Source organism: Trachymyrmex septentrionalis, unplaced genomic scaffold, assembly GCF_001594115.1.
Source record: "Trachymyrmex septentrionalis isolate Tsep2-gDNA-1 unplaced genomic scaffold, Tsep1.0 scaffold16, whole genome shotgun sequence".
NCBI lineage: Eukaryota > Metazoa > Arthropoda > Insecta > Hymenoptera > Formicidae > Trachymyrmex > Trachymyrmex septentrionalis.
In genome coordinates, this window is record NW_017304758.1 from 1,028,373 (window position 1) to 1,052,247 (window position 23,875).

Below are 23,875 nucleotides of genomic sequence, written 5' to 3' on the forward strand. Positions count from 1 at the left end.
TTAATTTTTTATTTATTATTATTTATAACAATGAACTATATTTATACTAATCAGTGAGATATTATTAAGTAAAGTTTGATTATATTAGAAAATATATAATTAATTTATGTCACGCGGCTGTTGAGGGTTGTACTAGAAATCATATCGCTTTCAATTTCGAGTAACGTAAATTGCGCAATTGTGGATATTGTAACAATTTATCTTTTTATTGTAGTGCCTTTTTAGTTTATTCTTTTTTGAAATACATCTGGAAGAAGATAGCAATTGAGTAGTGACTTTCCAATATAAAAAGCATTACTCCGCTACCTTATGCAACGCCACGGTCAAACACTATTCCCTATCGAGGCATAATAAACGGGGATATTAGTCGCGTTACATACTCTCTTGCTACTATGTTTCTTCTTTTTTTCCTCCTTTGCGAAAAATTCGTGTTTCGCCTCTAGCCATGCTCCGTGCCGCGAAGAAGGAGAAGCAACAAAAAAAGAAAAAAGTAAAAAGGACGAACGACCATCGCGTACGTATGTACGTACATATGTCGCATGTGGGTGTGTTATAGGGCGAGGAGAACACTTGGGGGTGGAGAACGCCTGCGCCGGCTGGAGTACACCCCTATATAAGAGGCAACACATTCTGAAGAGCGATATTCACATTTGGAAGTCCGCGTCGCGACGGAGAGGCTGATCGTCACCTCCGAGAAGATGATGGGGTTTACCAGAAGTTATCTCGTGAGCTTGTTCCTCTATATCTCCATTGTCAACGAGATTCACCAGCCTGCGGTGAGTGGTCCCTCGCTAATTTATCTTTCCTTCTTCCCGCGACGCGAATAATTCGTCTCTATAGCGCCGGACTGAAAATATAAAACTGTTCTCCATTTTATTTAACGTTTGAATAGATAATATAAAACAGTTCGTATACATTACAGAGTTTATGAAATCGATTGAAGATATTTGAAATTGCAATACAGAGATATATATACTTAGACTTGTTTTTTTTAGCTGTATACATTTTGATATTGTATGATTTTTCTTCAAAAAATTATTTAGCTAAGGTAATTTTTAATATTTGCTACAAAGAGAGAGAATATCATAAAGATAAGTGTTCATGATATCTCTTTAAACCCGGCACAGGTAAAACGAAATTTATGTAAAGATAATTAATAAATATTTTGATAATGATTTATTTTCTTATATATATAATTTTGCTTTTCTTAATTTCGTTGCTTAGATTTTACGTTCGAATCTTATTTTCTCGATAAAATTTATTATAAACATTATTTTATTATTTTGACTTTTACAATAAAGCTATTTTGTGGAACACGATTTATGCCTGTATAAAAAATTGAATTATTATCTTATATTATTGATTTCGGAATACAATAAGACATTTAAATTTATATTTAATGAGAGATATTATGAATCCGTATATTACATATATTTTATTTTGCATTAAAATTTTTGGAGCAACGTGATGCGATTGTTTGTTTCAATTAAATCGGAAAATTGAAATAATAAAATATTAAGTGAAAATGGACCGAGAAATGTTCAACACCATTAAGCAAAGAAGGTCGTATTCAATGATCGAGGCGACTCTTAATATTTAATAATATTTTTTGCGTGAATTTTATAATTTCCAGTTCAAGCAATAATATGCTTATTAATGTAACTTAGTAGTGCGGAACATTCAATTTAATCAACATTTTCTTTTGTTGAACTGACCTTTCGAGTTTGATGAAATAAGCCAGTGATTACTTTGAGCGTATAACGTGTTTACAACGTACTTAGATAAAGGAATGTTTGGCAGGCACTTGGGGTATGCACTTGGAAAATTGCAATCTCGCGTCACCTTCGCGGTGTATAGGTATATTCAAGTTTTGAGAAATTCCTTAACGATTAATTCCACAACAATTAAATCTTTGCTACCAAAGTTCACGCGAGCGAGGACAGTCAAATATTTAAGATATGTCGAGATTGCGTTTTTCTTAGAAAAAAAATATCATGAAAAGAATAAAAATATATTATGAAAAAGAATATTGAGCGCATACGATTTGTGCTTGTTTGATTGGAACGTAGATAAAACGTCGCGTAATTTTATGGAATGGTGCCCGTAAAAACATTGTGTTATTACTTCAGAATTATTTACATTATTCTGAAATGCAAATAAAATTTCTTATCTCTCAGTTTCTTAGGACGAGGAGTTGTAGAGTCTGTTAGAATAAAAAAAAAAAGGCGTAACGAATAACGATCGTTCTTTTATGTATATATTGAGCGTTTTATAAAACATTTTCCATCTCTTTTGTCACTCACGGTTTCAATGTTATCTGATATTTTATCAAATTTTTACACGCAGCCAACTGTATTGTTATACCCGTCATTTTCCGTATACAAAGTTTACGAACCGGATGGCGAGACAAGCGCGAATATATACCGTTTATAACGAACGATAGTCGAAAGAACAAGGAAGAACGAACACGCCCATTTCTCTTTGTGCATCCAAAATGTCTCGATAGAATCTCGAATAATACCGAATTCCGATTCCTCGGGATAGTGCTTGCACTTTTAGACAATTCGTGAGATATGATTTATCGGGAATGTTTCTCGTTCAAACATAGAAAATTCAAAGGTGCACCGTTGAGAGTAAGCTGACATTCAGCACAGCTGTTCTGCTGTTGATGCTTTTAAAGAGCTTTGTAGATCCGAAAAAGAGAATCAGTTGATCGAGCGGATTACAATTTGAAATATACGACATATATATGCCGCGTATATTTAAAATCCACCTAAAAATTACCGATCTATCGATTGCGGTTACGAAACGAACTTCGTTTACTAGTTCCCCATACTTCGTAATTGGTTTTAAAGCGTCAGAGCCACTTCAAAAACAAAAATTCTTTTTCAGAGAGAGCTTTTTTTGTTGTTCGAATGTATTGTATTCGCTTGCCAAACGATTTTAAAAGCCGTGTATAGCATTTTTACGAGTACTTGAAAATAAATTACATTTTTTAAATAACAGAAATTACATAAAATCATTTTTGTGATATGGAATATTTATGGAAGATACAAAGTACTCTTTGTGACTTTATTTTAGATTTTGCTTTTATGATAATGATGAATGACAATTTAATATGACGAACAACTTTGCGGATTGCTCAGATAAAATTCTTATCAGAAAAATCTTTCTAGATTAATGCCTCGATCCTTTGTATGCTTGGCTCTATATCTACTTATATTTTAATTACGCCAGATTACGTGCGATCAAAGACTATCAGTTTTTTGTGTACAGAGAAAGAGAGAGAGAGAGAGAGAGAGAGAGAGAGAGAGAGAGAGAGAGAGAGAGAGAGAGAGAGTAAGAAGAAAAGAAGAGAGTATTTGTTCATCTTCGATCACGCACGATGCGTAACTAGGGAAAGCCCTTGAATGAAAAATGTCCTTCCTGCCAGAAGTGGGTCAATGATCAAAGGAAATATTTACCGGTTTCAATAAATGTCTAAATCTTGATATCAGAATATAGTTCAAATTTAACGAAGAAATTACAGTTTGATCCCTCGAGAAATTGGAAAATTGATTTTAAAAGCATTTTTGCCGTTTTATATTAAATTTTTTTATAATTGACCTATTGTGATTTTGATTCTTAAAATTGAATTATTGGTTTTTAGATTAACTTGTACGCGCTGCAGATAATTCTGTAAATTTTAATAATTTCCGAATGCACAGAGTAGGAATAAATTATTTTGTTATTATCGTCAGATTATTCGCGCGCGCGCGCGCGTGTGTGTGTGTGTGTGTGTGTGTGTGTATTGTCAAACAGAACGATGAACCGCAAGACGAGATTTGGCTGTTAAACCAAGTTCTATATGACTAAACTTTCTTAATATCACACTGTAAATTTGTATAAGGAGTGAAGTTTCTGCCTACTGAAAATCCTCAACTTCGTAAGCCGTTCAGCAAACTCTTTCTTTTCATTTTCATTTCTAAAAGTGGAATCTTGCCTCTGTTTATCCTCTTTGTAAATATGTTCTTATATCAGTCATGGATTCCTTTAGAAATCTGCGTTTCGTTTTATCCATCTAACATCAAAGTTTGTGCTAAGTGATATATCTACCTATATCTTATTCATACAGATGGTATAAAAATAAAATAAATATATACTATACAGCAAATATATTTTACTGTTTAGATGGTATCGAGAAATCTATCACACTTATTTATTTATGGTTATAATTACTTTTTATTTTTAGACATTTAAAAATACATTTTTTGTTTAATGTTTGTAACTATATGGTTTTATTCTATCAGTATTCATGTTAAATTAATGTTAAATTAAATTGACGTCGTTAAAAAGTAATTGATCTTTTTTTTGCGAAATTGTTTACAAATTGTTTTACTGACAAGCATTGATAGCAAAATTAAATTGCGTTCTCGCGTACGGAGGATATAAAAAAAAAAGCGCTTTTACAGAGAGCTTTTACTTCTACCTATTTTGTGTAACCGGCATCAATAGACGTTACGTCACGAAAATGTCACGTAAGAAAAGATCCAAAGGTTTCATTAATGTTAAAGATGCGGGGAGTCAAACCTGTTGCCTTCTTTATTCAAGGCGATGACAGGAATGGGAAAACGTCTTTAATGATTCACTACACAAAGCGGCTTTTTATTGATCTATCAAAGCACGGAACGCGTGCTCTTCAAAGAGACTACCAATCGTATTTCCGACGTGGAATTAAATTAATTCCTTAAAAGTGATTACTTTTGTTATGCGTGTACTGATTTATCATAAACAAAATACTTGCGAAATCAAATCTGATTGTTTTCCGTGAGATGTTATAGCATACCTCGTACATAATATCCGCTTTGTAATAATCTCTCGTGTTGTATTTAGAATGAAATTGAAGTGGTATATATGATTTAATTTAAAAGTACGCTTGAAGGTACGTCTCATTTAAAATGTACTTTATTGGAATTAATTTGCTTTTATGAAGCGGCAAAGTCCGTCTCGCTAGAGACCGACTGACACTACGAGTATAAATTTATGAAATATTACAAGATATCTTGAGCAAGCAGACTACGGCGAAACGTGTATGATGCAGCTGCGTACATTGTGGTGATCTAAATAGCAGTGGGCGTTCTTAATCGACGAAAACAAAAGGCCAGCGGCTTTCACCGTGATGTTATATGCACTATAGAAATTGGTCGGAGTGAAGGTGCTTCGTACGTGCACAGAGAAATGCGTCCGTGTACAAATTACATTGTTAGGAAGTAGCGCGGTCTTCTTGAAAGGACTCTTTTGGAAAGATACGAATTATTACTCACGATAACTCGAGTATTATACGAAAAGAATTATCTCTTATTCACGAAATCTAACTTTAAAATTAAATACACTTACTCCAAATAGGACGTGAAGGAAACCGTGGGGACATATATCGTGTTATACATCAAAGCTCAAACTATGAATGTTCGAATTGAATAAGTAAAAAAGTGTCAAATCGAGGGTAGATTTTGGTGCTTAATAATACTTATATATATACTTATATATATTGAACTTTTAAATAGGTAGATGGGATGCTCAGAATATACCCCAAAAAATTTTTAATAATATGTATAGAATTAAATTTACATTAGATTTATGGTATAAATAATGTCAATTTAAGTAATGTAAATTTATTAATTTTACAAACAGTAATCAAAGTTTACTAACAATTAAGATTTAAGAAGTTTATTAATTTTACATTTTTCTATCTTAGAAGAGTATAAATATTATAAGAGGAATATATAAAAATAATAAACTTTAAAACTTCCGGGTAATATACTTTTTGTTTTTCTTTTCCAGAACAAAGTTTTTAAGATAATTATGCTTGAGATATTGTGGCCACCTGTCTACTTAAAAGATTAAATGTAAATACATCTTTTAAAGTTACATAAATTGCGTGTCGTTTACTGTTGAAACGTAATCATAAAACTGGAGCTGAAATAATAATTTAATTAAATTACATCGAGTGATCATCAATTTAATAATGATGTTTAAAAATTATTTTAGTTGGCGTGATATTTTTGTAATATCAGTTCGTTTCAGCGTTTTTAAATATTTATTAGAATTATTATTCAATATCATTAATGATCAATTTAATTGGCGATATTCAGTTTCTATTTATGATTATGTTTTAAGTCAAGCAAGACAGCAAATATTATAAATGTTCGCTTATTTTTCTTTACTTTCTTATTGATTAGAAATTACTGGTAAGTTAAACGGTTTGCGAAATTACTCGATATTATTACAAGAGCCTCAATACTTCTCCATTATGCCCAAAAAGTACACGCTAAATTAAGCATTCAGAGTTAATCTTGTGATCCGTTCGTTTCTTGAAGAAGCTGAGAGCACTTGCTTTGTCTAGCATACGTCGCCGTAATATAATTAAAGCCAGTCGATTTGAAGTTCACGGAACAGTTCTGGGAACTTCGAAAGCTCTTCATTTCGTTTTGTTACATCCTTACCCTCGCGAGCAAGAATCCTTCGTGGCGCGGTAGTCCGTGTCATTCCACTCGAAGTAGTCAAAGACAGCTACAGTCAGACCAAGCGTAACTATTTATTGCTGTTCCAGAAATACTTTCCAAGAGTATCATTTCTTGATCTTATTGTTATCTCTATTATCACGTTCAAACTTTACTTAAAATATCTCTTATCTCAGAATAAATTCTATTCATCAGAAATAAGTTTTTAAAATGTGAATTTTCTTAGGGATTATTTAAGTATATTTAAGATACAGATTTCCCCTTCTTTAATATATATTTTGTGTATTGTCTACAGAATGAAATGGGTCAAGTTTTATATACGTAGTGAGAGGATTAAAGAACATTTTATCAGTTTTTTGAATTATAAAGTTTTTTTTTTTTCGAAACGCGTTTTAAATATTTATGAGCGGGGATTCAGGAACGAATAACGTCTTGTTTGTAGGACGTGTCTGATCATTTTATGGTCCGTTGAATTCTGCCGTAATCAGTGCGAAGGTCTTGGCATCTGCGAGTCCTATATCTTCGATCAGTAATTTCCCTTCTACGCGGTCGTGACGAAAGCAAACGAGAGCGCGGCGGTTCTATGCAAATCGAACTCAGTTTGTTCGCATTGCACGCGGCGCTTTCTTAATTTATTGAACTTCGCGCGCTCGACACCTTGAGTTCGCGTTCCGCGATACGAACGGTTCTTTGAATAAAAATTTATCTTTTTAATAAATGTCCATCGTACGAGAACAGATGTTTGCTCGCGAAATGCGAAGAAGCGGCGAACGAACATGACACTGTACGAATAATTGCATTCGTACCTGCTCAGATTAATTCCTCGATGAATCCTCAGAAAGTTTGATTTGCGCGACGCGAAGCGATTAATCACATGTACACACATGCGGCACTTGTTATCAACTAACGCACCCCTGTTGCGGTGCATCGTGATTTATCGTCGCCGTTTGCAGCATCGCTCGTATGACGAATAGCAAACTATTTGATAAAAGAGATGTACATCTTTTTTCGAAATATATGTATTTAATTGTACAGAATATCCAGTTTGCGCGCGAGCAAACTCATTCGGCGTGATTATTGATATTCCTCGTAAACGTGCTAACAATGTGGAACGCAACAGTGACGCTCGTCGCTCCGACTGCTCCGATTACGTCGACGCGATCTTTAAATTACAAATATCCCGTAATAGGATAAGAACACGATAGACAAAAGTTGGCCGACTGTTTGTGTCGTTTATATTTTACAACCTTGTTAAAAATATTAATCATGCATCTTTACAGAAAAAATGATTTTATTGAGGTATATCTAAAAATTTTAGATAGATCGATATCTGAAAATAATGTTGTTGAACCATCAAAATAATTACGTAGAAGTCTTAACTTCTGAAAATCAGTTTGAATGTCCTATATAATTATTTCGATAGTCTAACAAAATTAGTTTCTGATTTGTATATCTAGCTAAATTTTTAGATACCACAGCAAACCGTTTTTTTTCCATATTATTATTTAACGTTTAGATCAAACATTGATTTTGATATTCACTATTAATTATCCTTTGTTTTAAGAATTCTTTAAATTTCTATATATAATGCTGGTAACTAATAGTAAACAATACAGGTAAAAGAATTACAAATATTAAAAACAATTATTTTTGATCAAGGTTATAAATACATATTATAAATATCTTACTCACAAATATTTAAGACACATTTTTGAAAAAATCTATATAATTCGGAGAATTGAAATATTTTTAAATCTTCTTTTTATATCATTTTCTGTACGTATAAACTTGACTCAAGAAAACAATTAAAATTATATAATATCCATGCATTATATAGTTACATGCATTGTCAAGGAAATGAGGAATTTTCATAAATGACAGTTGGCCGACACTTAGTCTATCTGCTTCTTGGTTTATCGCTAAATCGAGGCAAAATCTGATTAAAAATATTGTTCCCATTTTGCCATCTAAAACAAATTGCTTCGATTATGACACTTTACATATCTTTTCTGTTACATTAAATATGTAGCTTTGGATAGAAAATCAAACATTATACTACGACCTTCACATATGAACTTAATTAACACGAATTTAAGTAAGACGTTAATTTGAGAACTGCATTTTGCGGTGGTTTGTACACGATTGAGTGTATGGCAGTTCGGAAAGAATGGTGAAGGATGTCTTCACTCCATATGTGCTGTTCAGATAGAATACAAAATCATAATAAAATCAAGATGATATTAAGTAGAAGTTATTTTAAGAAAAATCATAATAATGTTATTTGATACACTTTTAACAATGCTTTATCTTATTATGATTTTGTGATTTACCTGGATTTTGCCTTTAATTACGCAGGTGTGGAATTTACACGCGCGATCGAATTATCTACAGGTTCGTCATTGTTCTGCGTATACCTGACGTGTTCGACATCGTCGCGTCACGTAAATTGGATACAAGCATCTTACGTGCAACGTATGGTAAACTTTAAAGATGAAGATTAAAGTTGCCAAGCGTAATGAACGGTTAAGTGATTAAATAAGGCCTGCGCGCGTGATTAAGCTTGCGGATACTGGATGGCTCGTCGATCATAATTCCGATCATAATTTTGCGTATTGATCGCGCATTTCGCCATGAGATCTTAATAATTCTCTCGTTATTATTTGAAAGAGGCATGACTTTCACGGAAGATTAATGTCGTTTATCGAACAGATGTGCTCCCGTTCTCCGTTATCAGAAGCTTCTGTATGAGTTTTATAAGAAAGTGATGTAACATGATTCTTTTGACATTGTCACGCGTATTATTTGAACCGCCACTGCTGTTTCACCTTAACTTAAAAAGCGATAGTAAACTTAGTAGTATAATAAAAATTGACAATATTCAACAATATTATATAATAATAATTATATAATAATATTATATATTAATAATTTATTAATATAAGCAATGATTATAATACTCTCTAAATTCTTTGGAGTGCAATCTCACTCTTAAAGATTAAAAATTCTATCATTCAAAGTGACAGAATAAAGAGTAAAAAGTAAAAATTTTGTCATTCTCGAAAGGAAATGACTCATTCTTTTTTGAGACTGCGGCAAAATTTTTACTTTTTACAATAAGAATCTATTTCAAAGAATTTAGAAATTATTTTTAACTTTAATTGGTATTTGTTTCGAAATTTTCTTAATTGGTATTCGCTGGTCTACTAATAATTTAAAACTTAAAATTAATATATTTTTGTTTAAATTTAACATTAAGGAACGAATTTTTTTATTTGAAAGATCAAAATATAAGAAGTAAGATTATGTAACTTAAAATTATGTAAGGTCGTAAAAAGTAGTTGTTATAAATAATTTCCATAATGCAGGCGTAACTGAAAAAAATGTCCGGATTCAAACACTAGCTGAGGTCTTTCGTAACATTCTTTCGTAAAATTATTTGTTTTAAAACGCTTATTAACATTCATTATTAAATTAACGATCAATGTAATTTGTGATGTTATTGCCGGTTTTAATTTCTGATTGCGTTTCAAGTTTCTGATAAATTGACTTGACATACAATTTATAAAACAATAATATATTTGAAAATTTGCATATTGAATGTTAATAAGCACTCTAATTCTAAGATCCTCTTTAACCGAAAATAAGATTTTATTATTTAATTTATTTTCATCAATCTTCCACTTATACTATAATTATGAGTACTAGTTATGTCAAAGAATATAACGTTTCCTATTTTACTTCTCTATACGCTAAAGTTCTTTTTACTCCTATTGTGAAGGGTCGCTCGCTACATTTCATTCTGTATATTCATCTGAATACATTTCTAATTTAGTTGGCGAATCTTACACCACACATTATCTTTCTTAATCAGATTAGAGTTTGCACCGTCTCGTGCCGCTAAAAGGAGACTTATCTGCACGATACAAACGAATGACGCTCGAATGGCACGTCTAAATGAATGTCTTATATTTTAGAAATCTTTTAATTTAGATCGGAAGAACTTTCATGTGATAGTTAATTATCGCTTGGTCGAAGATTCCTGAAATAGTATTTGAACTGAATTAATACTTCGGTAACTTTGGTAATCCTTACTTTTGTGTTCACGTGAATTTAATTTCAGCCATTGTATTTCCACTTTTATTTATGAAGGATATAAATGTCACGGCTTGTTTTACCCCAGGGAGCCACTTTTATTAGCTGTTCTCGGTACATTTTTGGTGATACCCTTAAATGTCGATTACTTTGATTGATGGATATAATTATCTTCAGAATAGAAAGAACCAGTCATGACCATCGATACATCAACTGTTCAGTATAAAGGAGACTTGTGATCCTCTTTTTTCCGGTAGTTCGTTTAGATGCGAAAGTCGTAGGCGAAAAACGAAAAATCGATAAGAGGTGATAGCATCATTTAGACGACTCATGTGGTTATCGTCTCGTACATTAAGTTCGCCCAATTGTTTTGAATATTTTTTGAACGATCTGTCACCGAGAGGACTCTACATCGTCGTAGTACATCTGTGTTATTTCCAAGAAAATGATCCTACACCGTCTCGTTAATTAGATCTGTTCGCAGAAAATGAGGCAGTCCGAACTTCATACGTCTACGCGTGGGACGATACGGAGGAGTCATTGATAGAGCGAGATCTCTTTTATAATCTCAGTTACGTCATGAGAAAGTGGCATGACATGCATATCGTGGTGTATTCTTTGAATAAAAAGCTCGGGTAGATTAGAGGTGGCATTATGTGAAATAAATTGGCGTATACATTTGTGGAGGGTGCTTTTACCGTTTCGAATGAAAATGGAATAAAATACGAAATAGAAATTGAGACAGATTATGATTTCCAGTAACAAAATTGTTAACATGTGATCGTTAAGCAAGTGTTCTAAAAATAAGTAGTAAAATAAATCGCAGTGATTAAAATGCCGACATGTGTATACATTGCGATTAGGGCAGTCTAGATCGACGCAAATTTGAATACTCAGACAAACAAGTTTTGCTAATGTAATTACCATGTACACATTTGTAGAGGAAACCTTGTCATTTTGGATAAAACTGTTATTAATATTTTTTATTATAATTTTTAAAAAATATGGCCACTGCTTGTTTATATATATATATATTTAATAATTTTATATACATATTAATTATTATTGAATATTGTTAATTTGCCGTTAATAATTTCTATCGTGATATACCGTTAAATGTTTAATGTCAAATTCTACCCATTTGAGTTATTTTTAACATTTCTATAGGTCATCATCGCTCTCAATATGTCATTAAAACAATGGAGTTGAATAATTTAACTAAAAAAAAATGTATTAAATTTGATTTATATTTAGTCTACTATTTGCTAAGTGCATATGTTCGTACAGACGTTATTTACTTTGAAATTAAGCCTAGAAATGGATAGATTTACATTTTGATATACATGGAAGTTAAATAACAAATGTGGGTTACCATCATTCCTTTGATATGACTAAAGTATAAAATGTACTCTGAAAAAATAATAAAACGCTAACTAGAATCGAGACGGATTATGATTTCCGATAATGAGATGTAATTATTGAACAAATGTTAGAAAAATAAGTGATATAAATACATAAATCGCGTCAGACGGAAGTGCCGACATGTACGAATATGATTAAAGCAGTCTACTTTCATACAAATCTAAATACGCACACAAGTTTTGATAATATGATTATCCCAATTAGCTATAATTAGTACACGAGATCGAATAATCTCTATCTAATGCAGCGGTATATATTATCACGAATGTTATCGTAAAGTAGCTTCGCATTAATTTTCCTACTCAGTACATTTTCCGCTCCAAGCTTTCAGACAACAGTTGTAAATCGACTTAAATCTTTCAAAGTTATCATGTGCGTAAAAATTTTGTGTTTTGTACATAGTTTAATATTCTAGTGGAAGTTACTTATTAAACAATAAGTTTTAGTAATAAGGTTCCTCGAAGTGATTTTATTGTAAAAGAATTTCGTCATATTATTTTAAAATACGTTATATGATAAAGTTGAAAAGTTTTCTCGTGGAACATTCCTGAGTTAATTTCATTTTTAATTTAACATTTCTTGAGTATGTATTATATGTAATAATTAACATTTTTTAGTTATATAAAACCTGATTGAATACATAGTAAAATATTAATAAATGACATACATCTCTGGAAAAAATGTGGAAAAGAAAAAGAGGAAGAGAGAGAGAGAGAGAGAGAGAGAGATTTGAAAAAATTTTTAGTTCCTCTTCATTCTCTTTACAAAGTTTTTATTTCTCCAAATAGAATATATTGAACGAGCAAAAAAAGATTGCTATTTTATTAGGCATATGTTGGAAGAAAAAACACATCTAGCTTTTTGGCAGAAACGAAAGAAGAGGCATTTACCTTCAAATACGATTTGCAGGGCAAGTGCGAACGCATGTAACATCAGTCAACAAAACTTGTGAAAACTTTTTTGAGAGTTTCAGTGCATTGTCGAGAATCTAAAGTCTCCTCATACCTGCTTATGACCATCTTCAGATTGGTCACTTTTACAAAACTATAAGGTTTTTATTTGTCAAGAGCATGCAACTCATAAATAAACTTACTGGCGGGACTTACAGGGCGCAGTTAATCGCCTGTAAAAAAAGGCAATGTCGAGTGAATACAAATGCGTTCTTCAAGCCACATAAAAGAACGTATCAGTAACGTGGCGCATGTTGAATATGGCATCGACAGATCGGAAAACGCTTTGTCACTTGCCATTGCGCCTCGTTCAAATACACTTCGCTTGTATAGTATTTACAATTCTTTCGTAGAGAAATTTTGTCCAGTTTGCAATTTGCTGCGATCAGTAAAGTTTCCTCATTAAAGACACAGTTTTGAGTAAAAAAACAAGTGATCTCTGGACAAATATATTAAATATAATCATATAATAAATTTATGATATTGTTTCGTTTTAAATTCTAATTGTGATTATAATACGTATTTTAAAATTATTAAACAATATTACGTAATGTTTTTTAAAATTCATTCTTCTGTATTTAATGAAGGAAAATCATTAATAATTTATTAATACACATACATAACAATCACTAATATTTCTTGTGTTATTTGAGACAAACAAAAGAATTTTATTAGCCAGGGATTAAACAAATCCATATATTTCCATTGAAAAATATAACCTTTAGAATGTATGAATCCACTAGATCTTCGATAGCCCTATGGAATTTGTGCGCATCGAAAACTAAATGTTTACTTTGCCAGTAAACTAACTCAGATGCGAAGACATGATACTGAAAATGGAGCAGAAAGAAGAAACGGGAGAATTCACAGGAGCATCTGTTCAAAGGACGGAGGGATGTGGGCGATTGAATACTTTTACAACCAAATTTCATACAAGACAGCAAGAATTTACATTGCTTTATTCCGTCAGGAACGTCCTCTTCAATTTGCCCAAGTATTCGAATATTGTGCCCCATGATCTCTTAGATTTCAAGTGAATTTTATCTCCTAAAAACTATAGAAAACTTGTTGGTAGCGTATTCTTTGGTAATGATACATCGGAGGAGCAATTTAATAGAGATATCTGTATTAAATTGGCTCGCTCGAAAGGACCGATAAATTGATTTTATATAATACGAGTATTATAAAGTCTTTTAAAAAAAGGATCTGTATAAAAGATTTTGATTATTTGAACGTTAATTTACAATTATTTTTGGTAAATTTGTATTAACTATATAAATAACATTTTTTAACTATATAAATAACATTTTCCAGAGAAGTAAAACTAAAATTAATATTTGTGATTTAAAATAATGTTTCGGATAAATGGTCACGAGATCCGTACATGTAATACTATGTCATTTGAAATTGTGACATATTTCGTTGACTATTAATTTTTCGAGGATTTATGCCATGCGCGTGTTTATTCGTAGTTAAATAATAAACTGTTTTGCATATTTTATAAAAAAATACATGTTAATTCAATTGTTCCAATTTTTAATTCAGTTGTTAGCTCGGATCCGACTTCATCATTTTATCATTAATTTTGCAAGAGTAAAATTTCGGATTTATTATTCATTAAAGGAATTAATACTTGGTATTAATATTTGGTATGTGTGATGTAATTGGCGAAATGTGGGTTTTCATTACAGGATAATCCACGATAGTTTCCTAGGGATTCAATTTAGTTCTACTAGCCAATGACTACGATTTAACATGCCTCAAAGAGGGGTTTAATGAAACATGGCTGTGATCACTAGTAACACTTCCTGTGTACAAGAATTATCCTTTGACCTTTCGCAAAGCAACACTTCTCCGGAAGTGAGCCAATAATTAAACATTTACTTCATTAAAACGTTGCAAGATGGAATTTTCGTATTACTTGTTAAACAGTGATTTGCGAGAGATTTACAAAAATTATATCATAAACTTCGATCATTCGCATAAATGAAGCTTCGATTAGGTATTATAAATTGTGTACATTTTAGTTATATATTTTATTATCGAAAACGAGATTATATAAAAGTTATATTAAAAATTTTATTGAAGAGGATTTTGTCAAAGAGGATGTGAATAACGGGTGAATAAACGAGATTAAATTACTGTAGCTTCGCAGTCAAATTTCCGCAAATGTGTGTGTGTTTCTGCTACGCAAATTTGCGTACATTTCTCATAGAGTAACTGTCCTTATTAATATGCCCTTTTAGACTTGCTTATTACTGAATTAATTAAATATTGTAGCTTTAATTTTATCTGCTTGCAATCAATATCGGTTTTTCAACTATTTATTTTTCTTATAATATTTCTTTAAGCTAAAAAATGTTAATACTTTATAATGTTTTTTGACAAAAATAAAAAACATGTTTTTGTCCCTATTAGTGAGTCCTCCAAGTAGCGATGGCCCTATTAATATGCCCCCAATTTGTGTACCTATCCACATTTGACTTATTTTAACATATAGTATACTAAAACAGGTAAAGTTTAAGTTAATATTACTTAAATCATTATTTCAATTATATTTATTTCAATATACATTCATAACACAACGTTCTTAGCTCCAATATAGGGCACATTAATAGGGACAAGCTTAAAATCTTGCGGTACGTATTACTGGATTTACATAAATTCCTCATATCTTTTGAAAAATATTTAAAATACTTTAATACTCAGAAAATAAAATATTATCTTTGGTATCGTGTGTGTATGCATTAATAATTTAACACTTAACAAGAAAAAATATTTTTTCTTATTTATTCGTGCTAGTTTTCTTTATAACTTATTGAAATACAAAAGCACACTAAGGGACAGGCACAGTAATTGGAACAGTTACCTTACGCAGAAGCAAGATTGTACAATATGAAATGCAGCAGGAGTTGCGTGATGCTTCACATAAACGTGTGCAAGGAATATTGAAATTCTTATAATATCTTCTTAAAACCGAGTATAGAATGGATTTTCTTATCTGTTAATGATTTCTGTAACAAACTTTATAGATCTTTCTCGAATGTAAAAATTCTCTTTATCTCTGACAAATTTATAAGCAGCGCAGTAAGTTATTGTCTAGCTCGATTATACAAACATTTTAAACATTATAAAGTTTATCTGATATTCCGAAATTTATTTGATACTTGAATCTATTATTATGGAGAGATTTTTTTTTAAATTTATTTTGTCCAATAATTTCAGTTATTTGATCTTTTATATTTTAAAAGTTTTGAATAAGAGCATCATGCAGCACAAAAAAATTGTTTCAATTTTTATGAATATTGAAATTTGTTTAAATTCAGCGTAGTAAAATGTGTAAAATGTAAACTATACAGATGTCACATGGTCCTTTGACCGCAGACGTGTGTTGTAATTGTAGCTATCATATGCAGAGCTTGACGTCAAACACATCACCGAAATTGGATTTGAAGCGTGACTAATCTACCACCGTAATAACGTTAATTACGTTACCGGGCGGTGACAAATATTTCCTGATATATTGTACTAAAATCATTGTTGAAGCTCGTGTCCTATTTGTATCAGTTTCAATGTCAATAACTTCCGATGTCGAGTCTTGACAATTTTACCAATTTTGTCGTATAAACTATTTTTATTGAAACATGTTTGGTTTCTTTAATATCTATTATCATTTTTTTAATTCTTAATAATGCGCACGCTATCAAATATGAATTTCTTTGCCGCTATGTTAAATATCATATTTTGACGGTATAAAAGCATGTTCAAATGCGCGTTGCTTACGGTTTCATGTTCAAAGGATATTACCAAACGCCCACAAAAGCATACGATCACAGTTAATATCAACGACATCTGCAAACTGTTCCACAATTTACGCGAAGCAGAACAATATTGCGAAGGTACTTTGAGTCAGTTCCATTGGCATAAATTTGAAGGTAAAGTAAGTCGACGCTAAACATAATATAAATTAAATTTAACGAAATTAGTCTGATAAGTAAACTAAATCATTGTAATTAAATAGGGTGACACTAAAGTTACCAAAGTCTGAAACTTGAATAATTAAATGGTATTATATTTTGTATGCCATCTTGTGTAATTTCTTGTATTTTTGTCATTGTAGAATAACATAAAGATACTCTAGAATATTACACAAAGTTTAAATTCTTTTATAAAAGAACGCAATATATTGAAATATATTAAATATAAATTCTTCTATAAAAACGCAAATATACATTATTCTTATAAATCTGTATATATCGTCACTTGTGTTGAAAGATACGAATTTTATAGAATGCAATAAAAAATTTATTGCCGTTGCAAAGCCTATATAAATGCTGATAGTGATTGATACCGCACAAAGTTCCAACGGTAGACGTCAAACGCTACGTGTTTTCAGCACTTCGCAAACGTGCGATATTCCCTTCATTACCATTTTCGCTTCGCGTATTTCCCGTAAACTACAATGTAATATATCCGCGATCATAAACGACGTGTCGCGGCCACGGGATTTAATTCATCCCTGACATAGGGGGTGATCATTTAATTATAGCACAGCTGGCACGTATTTCGCATATTATGCATCAGATTAATTCTCGTGTATCTCGTATCTCGTCGAATTTTCATAAATCCACGTGGACGCTTAGTATTGCTGCCGGTGTCATCATGTTCTTTCTGAAAAATTAGTGTCAAAACGTGACGACCGCCTTGCACGAGCCACGTGCACGTGACTCGGATTCATGACAATCGATTAAAATGGGATTTAATGAGATTATATAAATGCTCAGTTACCTTGAGCGTTGTGGAAATAATGGGGGATTGAAATGAATGGGGGATTGGAATGCCGGAAACATCAAGCAGATCATGCTGGTATTTTATTTCTCATAATAAATTCTATAAGCTCTGTTATCGGTTTGCTTTTATAAACCTCACCCGTGATTTACTCTACTAATTTGGTAATTAATTTTTCCGTAATATAAACATGTTTTTACAATTTTCCACATTAAATGATAATAATAAAAATATAATTCAGAATAATAAAATTTACTAGAAAAAAAATTAAACAGCATGCATTTTATAATATATTGTATTATTACATAACAACGTGAAATTCTAGCATTAATTTGTGTATTTATACATATAAATACATATACAAACTAATCTAATATTTCAAGAACTTTATGTACGTGTTAACCAGCAAATGGCAGAGAAAATAATTTTTAAGTTACTGTTTTTTCAAAAGAGAGCTATCTAAAATGAACCTAAATGACGTCACAAGTCAACTCTGTTTGTCAAAATACGCAGCAGTTGAAGGATAATACGAAAACGATATCGTTCTGTCAGCGAGACGACAAATCACCTGGAAATCTATCGCTGTCAAATAAAATATGAAAGAGTATTGACGCTTCCTACATTTTATTGTCTTCTTTTTAGACAGTTTAGTTGGTGAAATTCACCTAAACATATATTGACATATATTTGCGCGGTATTCTCCAGAACACATTCATGTGTGATATTAGTTTCGTCGTTTTGAAAGCATATATATTGCAATACATCCATAGAGAATTTAATAAAATTACATAATAAAGATCGACAAATTCAACAATACCAAAGACGAGTGTTCTGGTTTTATCAGATATTTCAATTTCCGCGTGCCTCTTGCATTATTTTTATTATTGGAGTTTATTGGAATGTAATTATATAGCGTGTAATGCCGATAATATTTTATATATCAATATCGTATAATTTATTTTTGTATCAATGGTGATTATTACATATAATTAGATGAATACTCAAAGAAAAAAACATAGCAATTATATATAGATGACAATTATACAATTATACATTCTCTTTAAATTCTGTTAAATGAAATTCTACTCTAAAAAGTGAAAATTCTATCACTCTTTAACAGTGAAATTTTACTCCAGAGAATTTAGATATTTAGAATTAATGTTACAATTAAATTAACTATTTTAGAGTTTTTATTGCAATTAAAAAAAGCAATTTATTTAATATATAAAATTTATATATATATATTAACTATAATTGTGCTATTACTATATTTTCCTCTAAGTGTAATGTGTATAATTGTACATGTATATCGACGTATATCAGATAATAAAGGAATATTGAAGAATATGAATAAAGTGCTAGATTCTTTTGTGCAAAAAGTAAGATGCGAAAAGGACCTATTGATCCGTAACAGATCACGTTTCGCTCCAGGTGACATGTCAAGACGAAGAAGGCAGCCAATGCATACCAAAGAAGATTTTCTTGACGTTGTTGCGTTTACCGGAAGTCAGTTCGAATCTGGCAGCGTATTCGAGGACGGCGAGGATAATTCAGGAGGCGAAAAATCATAACGAGATGGCTCATCTGAAAGCTCTTAGTTCCGAGGAGAATGATGATGCTGAAATCTGTATACCTAGTGATATCTATCTGGAGCTCCTCAGGGATCTTGCGATTCGTGGACATCTTCTAGCGCGGGATTTGATTCCCGAATCGGAAAAACGCAGTCTTGCTACCTTGGCCAAAAATGATGATCTACCCATCACTGTACAGGAGCGCGAGGACGGTGGCGATGAAGAAGAAAAGAGGAGTATCAATATACCTAGGTATATTATCTGAGATTTTTCTGATTCCCCTGAACTTAATAATTCTGAACAGGAAATATTTAAAATTTCCGTACAAAAAAAGATATGCCACAGTAAAGATAAAAGAACTAGAAATTGTATTGCATTTTAATGATCTTTTGACTTTCATTATGAATAAATACTATTTAATAACTTTATAATAATATTTATAATAATATTTATAATAATATCATATTAATTTTATTATTAAAAATATTACCATGTCATATTTATTCAGTTACCTGAATTAATTAATTTGTCGAATTAAGTGATAATCTAGATGAGCTGGTGCGCGTGTTGATGGATGACGAGTATCGTCGACGAACACCCGGGATCTACGATTACCAAGTTGAGCTGGACCCAGAATTGATCGAGTATCCGTTAGACAAACGTAACGTCGGCGCCTTGGCACGGGACTTCGCATTGCCCACGGGTAGACGTCACATCGGCTCGGTGCTTCGCGATTACAGTACAATGAGCGGCAAGAGAAATATCGGTTCCCTGGCCAGGCAGAGCATGCTGCCTATGAGCGGTAAAAGAAACGTCGCTTCTCTGGCGAGAGACTCCATGCTGCCGCAGAATGGTAAGAGAAACGTCGCCGCGCTAGCCAGGGATTCCTCTCTGCCCTACGGTAAGCGATATCTCGGTTCGTTGGTCCGAAACGGCGGTTATCCGGTTCGTGGATACGACGAGGGCAAGCGCAACATTGCATCGTTGGCCAGAAACGCCGACTGGCCCGGTTTCATGAAACGAGGCGGCACCGCGGGTGCAGGCAGGATGATCGCCCGGGTACTCAACCGTCACGGGAGATCCTTGAACGAGCACGAGGCACCCAGTGAGCCCTTGGACCTTCAGCAGCTTATCAAACAAGATCACAACAACGGGAACGATGCCAAAGCGAACGTTGCCGACAATTGGCCCACACTCTTCAGCATCTCGGAGGAGCTAGACGACAGCAGGGCGAAGAACAGATCAAATAGAAGGATGGGCGCAGCGACTTCACAAACGAGGCACAAACGACAGATCGACTTTTCCGATGAGTATCCGCTGCCTGTCGTGCAGAATACTAACATACTCGATTACGAGGACATGATCGAGGCACTCGCCGATCATTATCCGAATGCGGAGAAGAGGTTCATGGGTGAGTAAAATTGGAACATCCGATATATTTGGTATTCATCTAAGGATTGATCTCCACGAGAGATAAATATAAAATAAACTCCCACAGAATTTATTTTATATTTATACTATGCGTGACACGCGACATTTCGAGCGTTATTAATTGATAACAATCCCTTATTAACCTTAAACTCGATTTTACATTTATAACGCGAATGAAGGCTATCAATTGTCATAGCACTATCGCGAATTTATCGCGCTTCCGATTTACGTGAGTAAAATTCAAATCGTATTTTCTTTCTTTTTGTTGATCAATATTTAAACTCACCGGATTGGTCCGTCAGCTAGAAGAATCCGCACTAATCGCGGGATCACAATTCAATAAATTTTTTTTCTCTTGCACGCATCGATAGTGCATCGTTGCTCATTCACCCTCAAAATTCCACAATAGCGTAGGAAAGAACCGGCATCGAACGAATCGACATCGTCTGTTGTCAACCATAAACTCTGTCGAGAACAGGTTCCTCGCCGGAGATGCCGGCCGACTCGGGCTACACTGAAGTATTGCAACCAAGTAAGAGACATATCGGAGCCCTCGCACGCCTCGGCTGGCTCCCGTCGTTCCGTGCATCACGATTCTCTCGGTCACCGCGATATCTGGTCGAAAGGTCAGGCCATTAGGCAGCCGCTCTTTGTCTCTCTATCTTTCTATCCTTCGCCGTGCCCTCTTCTCCTACCTCGGTGTGATATGTCAACCGTTTTGTCAGTACCTGTACTCAAGTAGAGCTCTACCTACAGACTGAGAAAATATGTCATATCTATGTATGTGCCAGTACCAACAGATTTTATCAGCCACGTCACGTCACGTCACGTCAATGATTACTCACCAAATACCAACAACCACCTACAAATCACCACGTACAAAATAAAACGTTCTCCAATTGTGTCTTCTTCTTCTACTACCACGATATCATCTCGGGACTCATCACGGTAGTTGGGTGTATAATGTTTCGATGTAGTACAACGTCTCGCTGTTAGAGACTAGATCATTAGAACGCTGGTAGTTGATCGATGTTAGACGATTAGACGGCGTAGAATCGGTGTTATAGTTTGCCACGTTGATTCGGTGTTAGTAATTCTAGTTAGTAATTTTTAGTGTTTTTTATCGAATGGTTTCCAACATTAATTAATTTTTATTCTTTTAAAAATATAATTACTAAAAATATTATTAAAATACGTTTAATTATTTAATTATTCGAAAAATCACGAACAATGAAAAGTGTGATTTATTTAAAATTTTAGTCTCTCTATATTTACAGCCTTCGAATTATTATTGAACTTAATTGTTGGGAACCATGAGTACCATGATGCGGTACTTTTCTAGATTATGTTCAAAAATGCAATGTTACATCGGAATGATTTTTATATTGGTTCATTTTTATTTTAAATTTGGTTCGCGCGACATTACGTGAGTTTTCAACAAAGTGGTAACTCGTGTAATTGATAGGATTAAAAACTATTGCTAAAATACTTGTGTATATTACATTGGTGTATATTACATTGATGTTAGATGTTCAATATGTTGAACGTTCCTGCGCTATCGGAGTCTTTCTGGAATCGTCGAGTTAGTCATATTGGAAAAAACGTCGATAATTATTTTAATAATATATAAATGTTTATGTTGTACATACTATATATAAATTTTCGTTTATTCTTCTCTACACTGATCAAATTTTTTTCTATAAAGTAAAGCGTTTTTATAGGAAAAAATTTGAAATTTTTATAAATAATCAACAGCTGGTGCATGAATGAACTTTCGTTTTTATCAAATTTTCTGCCATCGTTTTCATCAAATAAGTGTTCGTGCTGACGCTGTTAACAGCGCGTGCTATCGATTAGTTACATGTTTAGAATTGATCCAATTGTATATGGTTGTCAAACGAGCGGCATTCTGCAAAACATAACGAGGGTGCAAATGAATTTCAGGGAGGATCCCGCAGATGGGTCCTCGTCCAACTACACCCCCCACGCGTCAGCTAAGACTCGGTCGCTAAGACCGTTCATCCCGAAAGCCCGCTACCTGCAGTCCCTGCACCGCCTGCACGGAGATTGTCGACATGGCTTCAAGAGGTTCCTGTTACCGGACATCGATAACTTCCTGCGGACGTCGAACTCTCGCATCGTGTCCCATTCCATGTAAAAACCCTCGCCTCGCCTCTCTGTTCGTCCAGGGCGACGATACCGTACAAATTACGTTATATATCGGACTCACACGTTTTACTCAGCGAACCGTAAGGAGAGTGAGAGGAAACGGATGTAAATATTCGGATCTTGTGTCTGACGTTCTTCCTTACTGGCTACTGATTATCTCTTCTCAACGGTAGATATCTAATATATATGTCTCGACCATTAATGATCTCTTAAGTAATGATCTACCAGCGAATTATAAAAATAATAATATTAAAAAATTACTAAAAAAAAAGAGAAAAAAAAATTAATCAAAATTAGAAACGGTAATGGAAGTGGGGAAGTCCGTCACGCAATTTAATCAGCGACTAATTTCACAGACTCATTTAGAAGAATTGATCTTATCGCAAGATCCGTCGATGGACAATAAGCTTACTGCTCGCCGACAATAATAGTTTCACGTAATCCTAATGATTGACGCCTTAAATGTGCCGTCTGTTTCGAACAGATTTTAAACCGTTATAGGAAAAGCGTATATCTTGAAAAGAAGCAAATTTTTCTCGCTCGAAAATAAAGTATAGATTTTCCTCCGCAGTTACAAGTTTCTGAATGTAAAGAATTTTGTCATCGATAATCTCTAAATTTACAAATTTCTGTAAGCACGTATGTTTCTCTTAATATTTGTATCTCGATGCCTCCTTCTCAATCGATGTATTTGTGCAGACGTATCTGCCAGTTTTTGTAATTCCATGTATTTTCCGAAGCAAGGCGAGAAATATCCTTGACACGAACGAAATAATAATATTACAATGATCGATCAGCTCACGGTTTGCGATTTAGCATTGGTCTCTGATCATTAACGCCATTTAATATCGGTATCATTAATAAATCACTTTTGGATGTTCATCGAGCAATACCTCGCGATTCTTTCTTTTCTCGTTGCGTCGTTTGCGATATATATATATATATATATATA

At 33.0% G+C, this 23,875-nt stretch overlaps 1 protein-coding gene across 2 annotated transcripts; it reads left to right on the forward strand.

Annotated features, from left to right (window-relative positions):
- Positions 1–662: 662 nt before the first annotated feature.
- Positions 663–23,863, forward strand: LOC108746192 (neuropeptide-like 1). 2 transcript variants are annotated; one of them, XM_018482808.1, is made up of 5 exons: positions 663–776; positions 19,184–19,575; positions 19,863–20,734; positions 21,233–21,380; positions 22,699–23,863. In XM_018482808.1, exons 1-5 carry the CDS (start codon positions 699–701, stop codon positions 22,910–22,912), a joined length of 1,704 nt encoding a protein of 567 aa, XP_018338310.1. In that variant the 5' UTR covers positions 663–698; the 3' UTR covers positions 22,913–23,863. The 2 variants fall into 2 exon arrangements, with proteins under 2 accessions (XP_018338310.1, XP_018338311.1); XM_018482809.1 differs by lacking the exon at positions 21,233–21,380 and having other exon boundaries at positions 22,699–22,852.
- Positions 23,864–23,875: the final 12 nt, after the last annotated feature.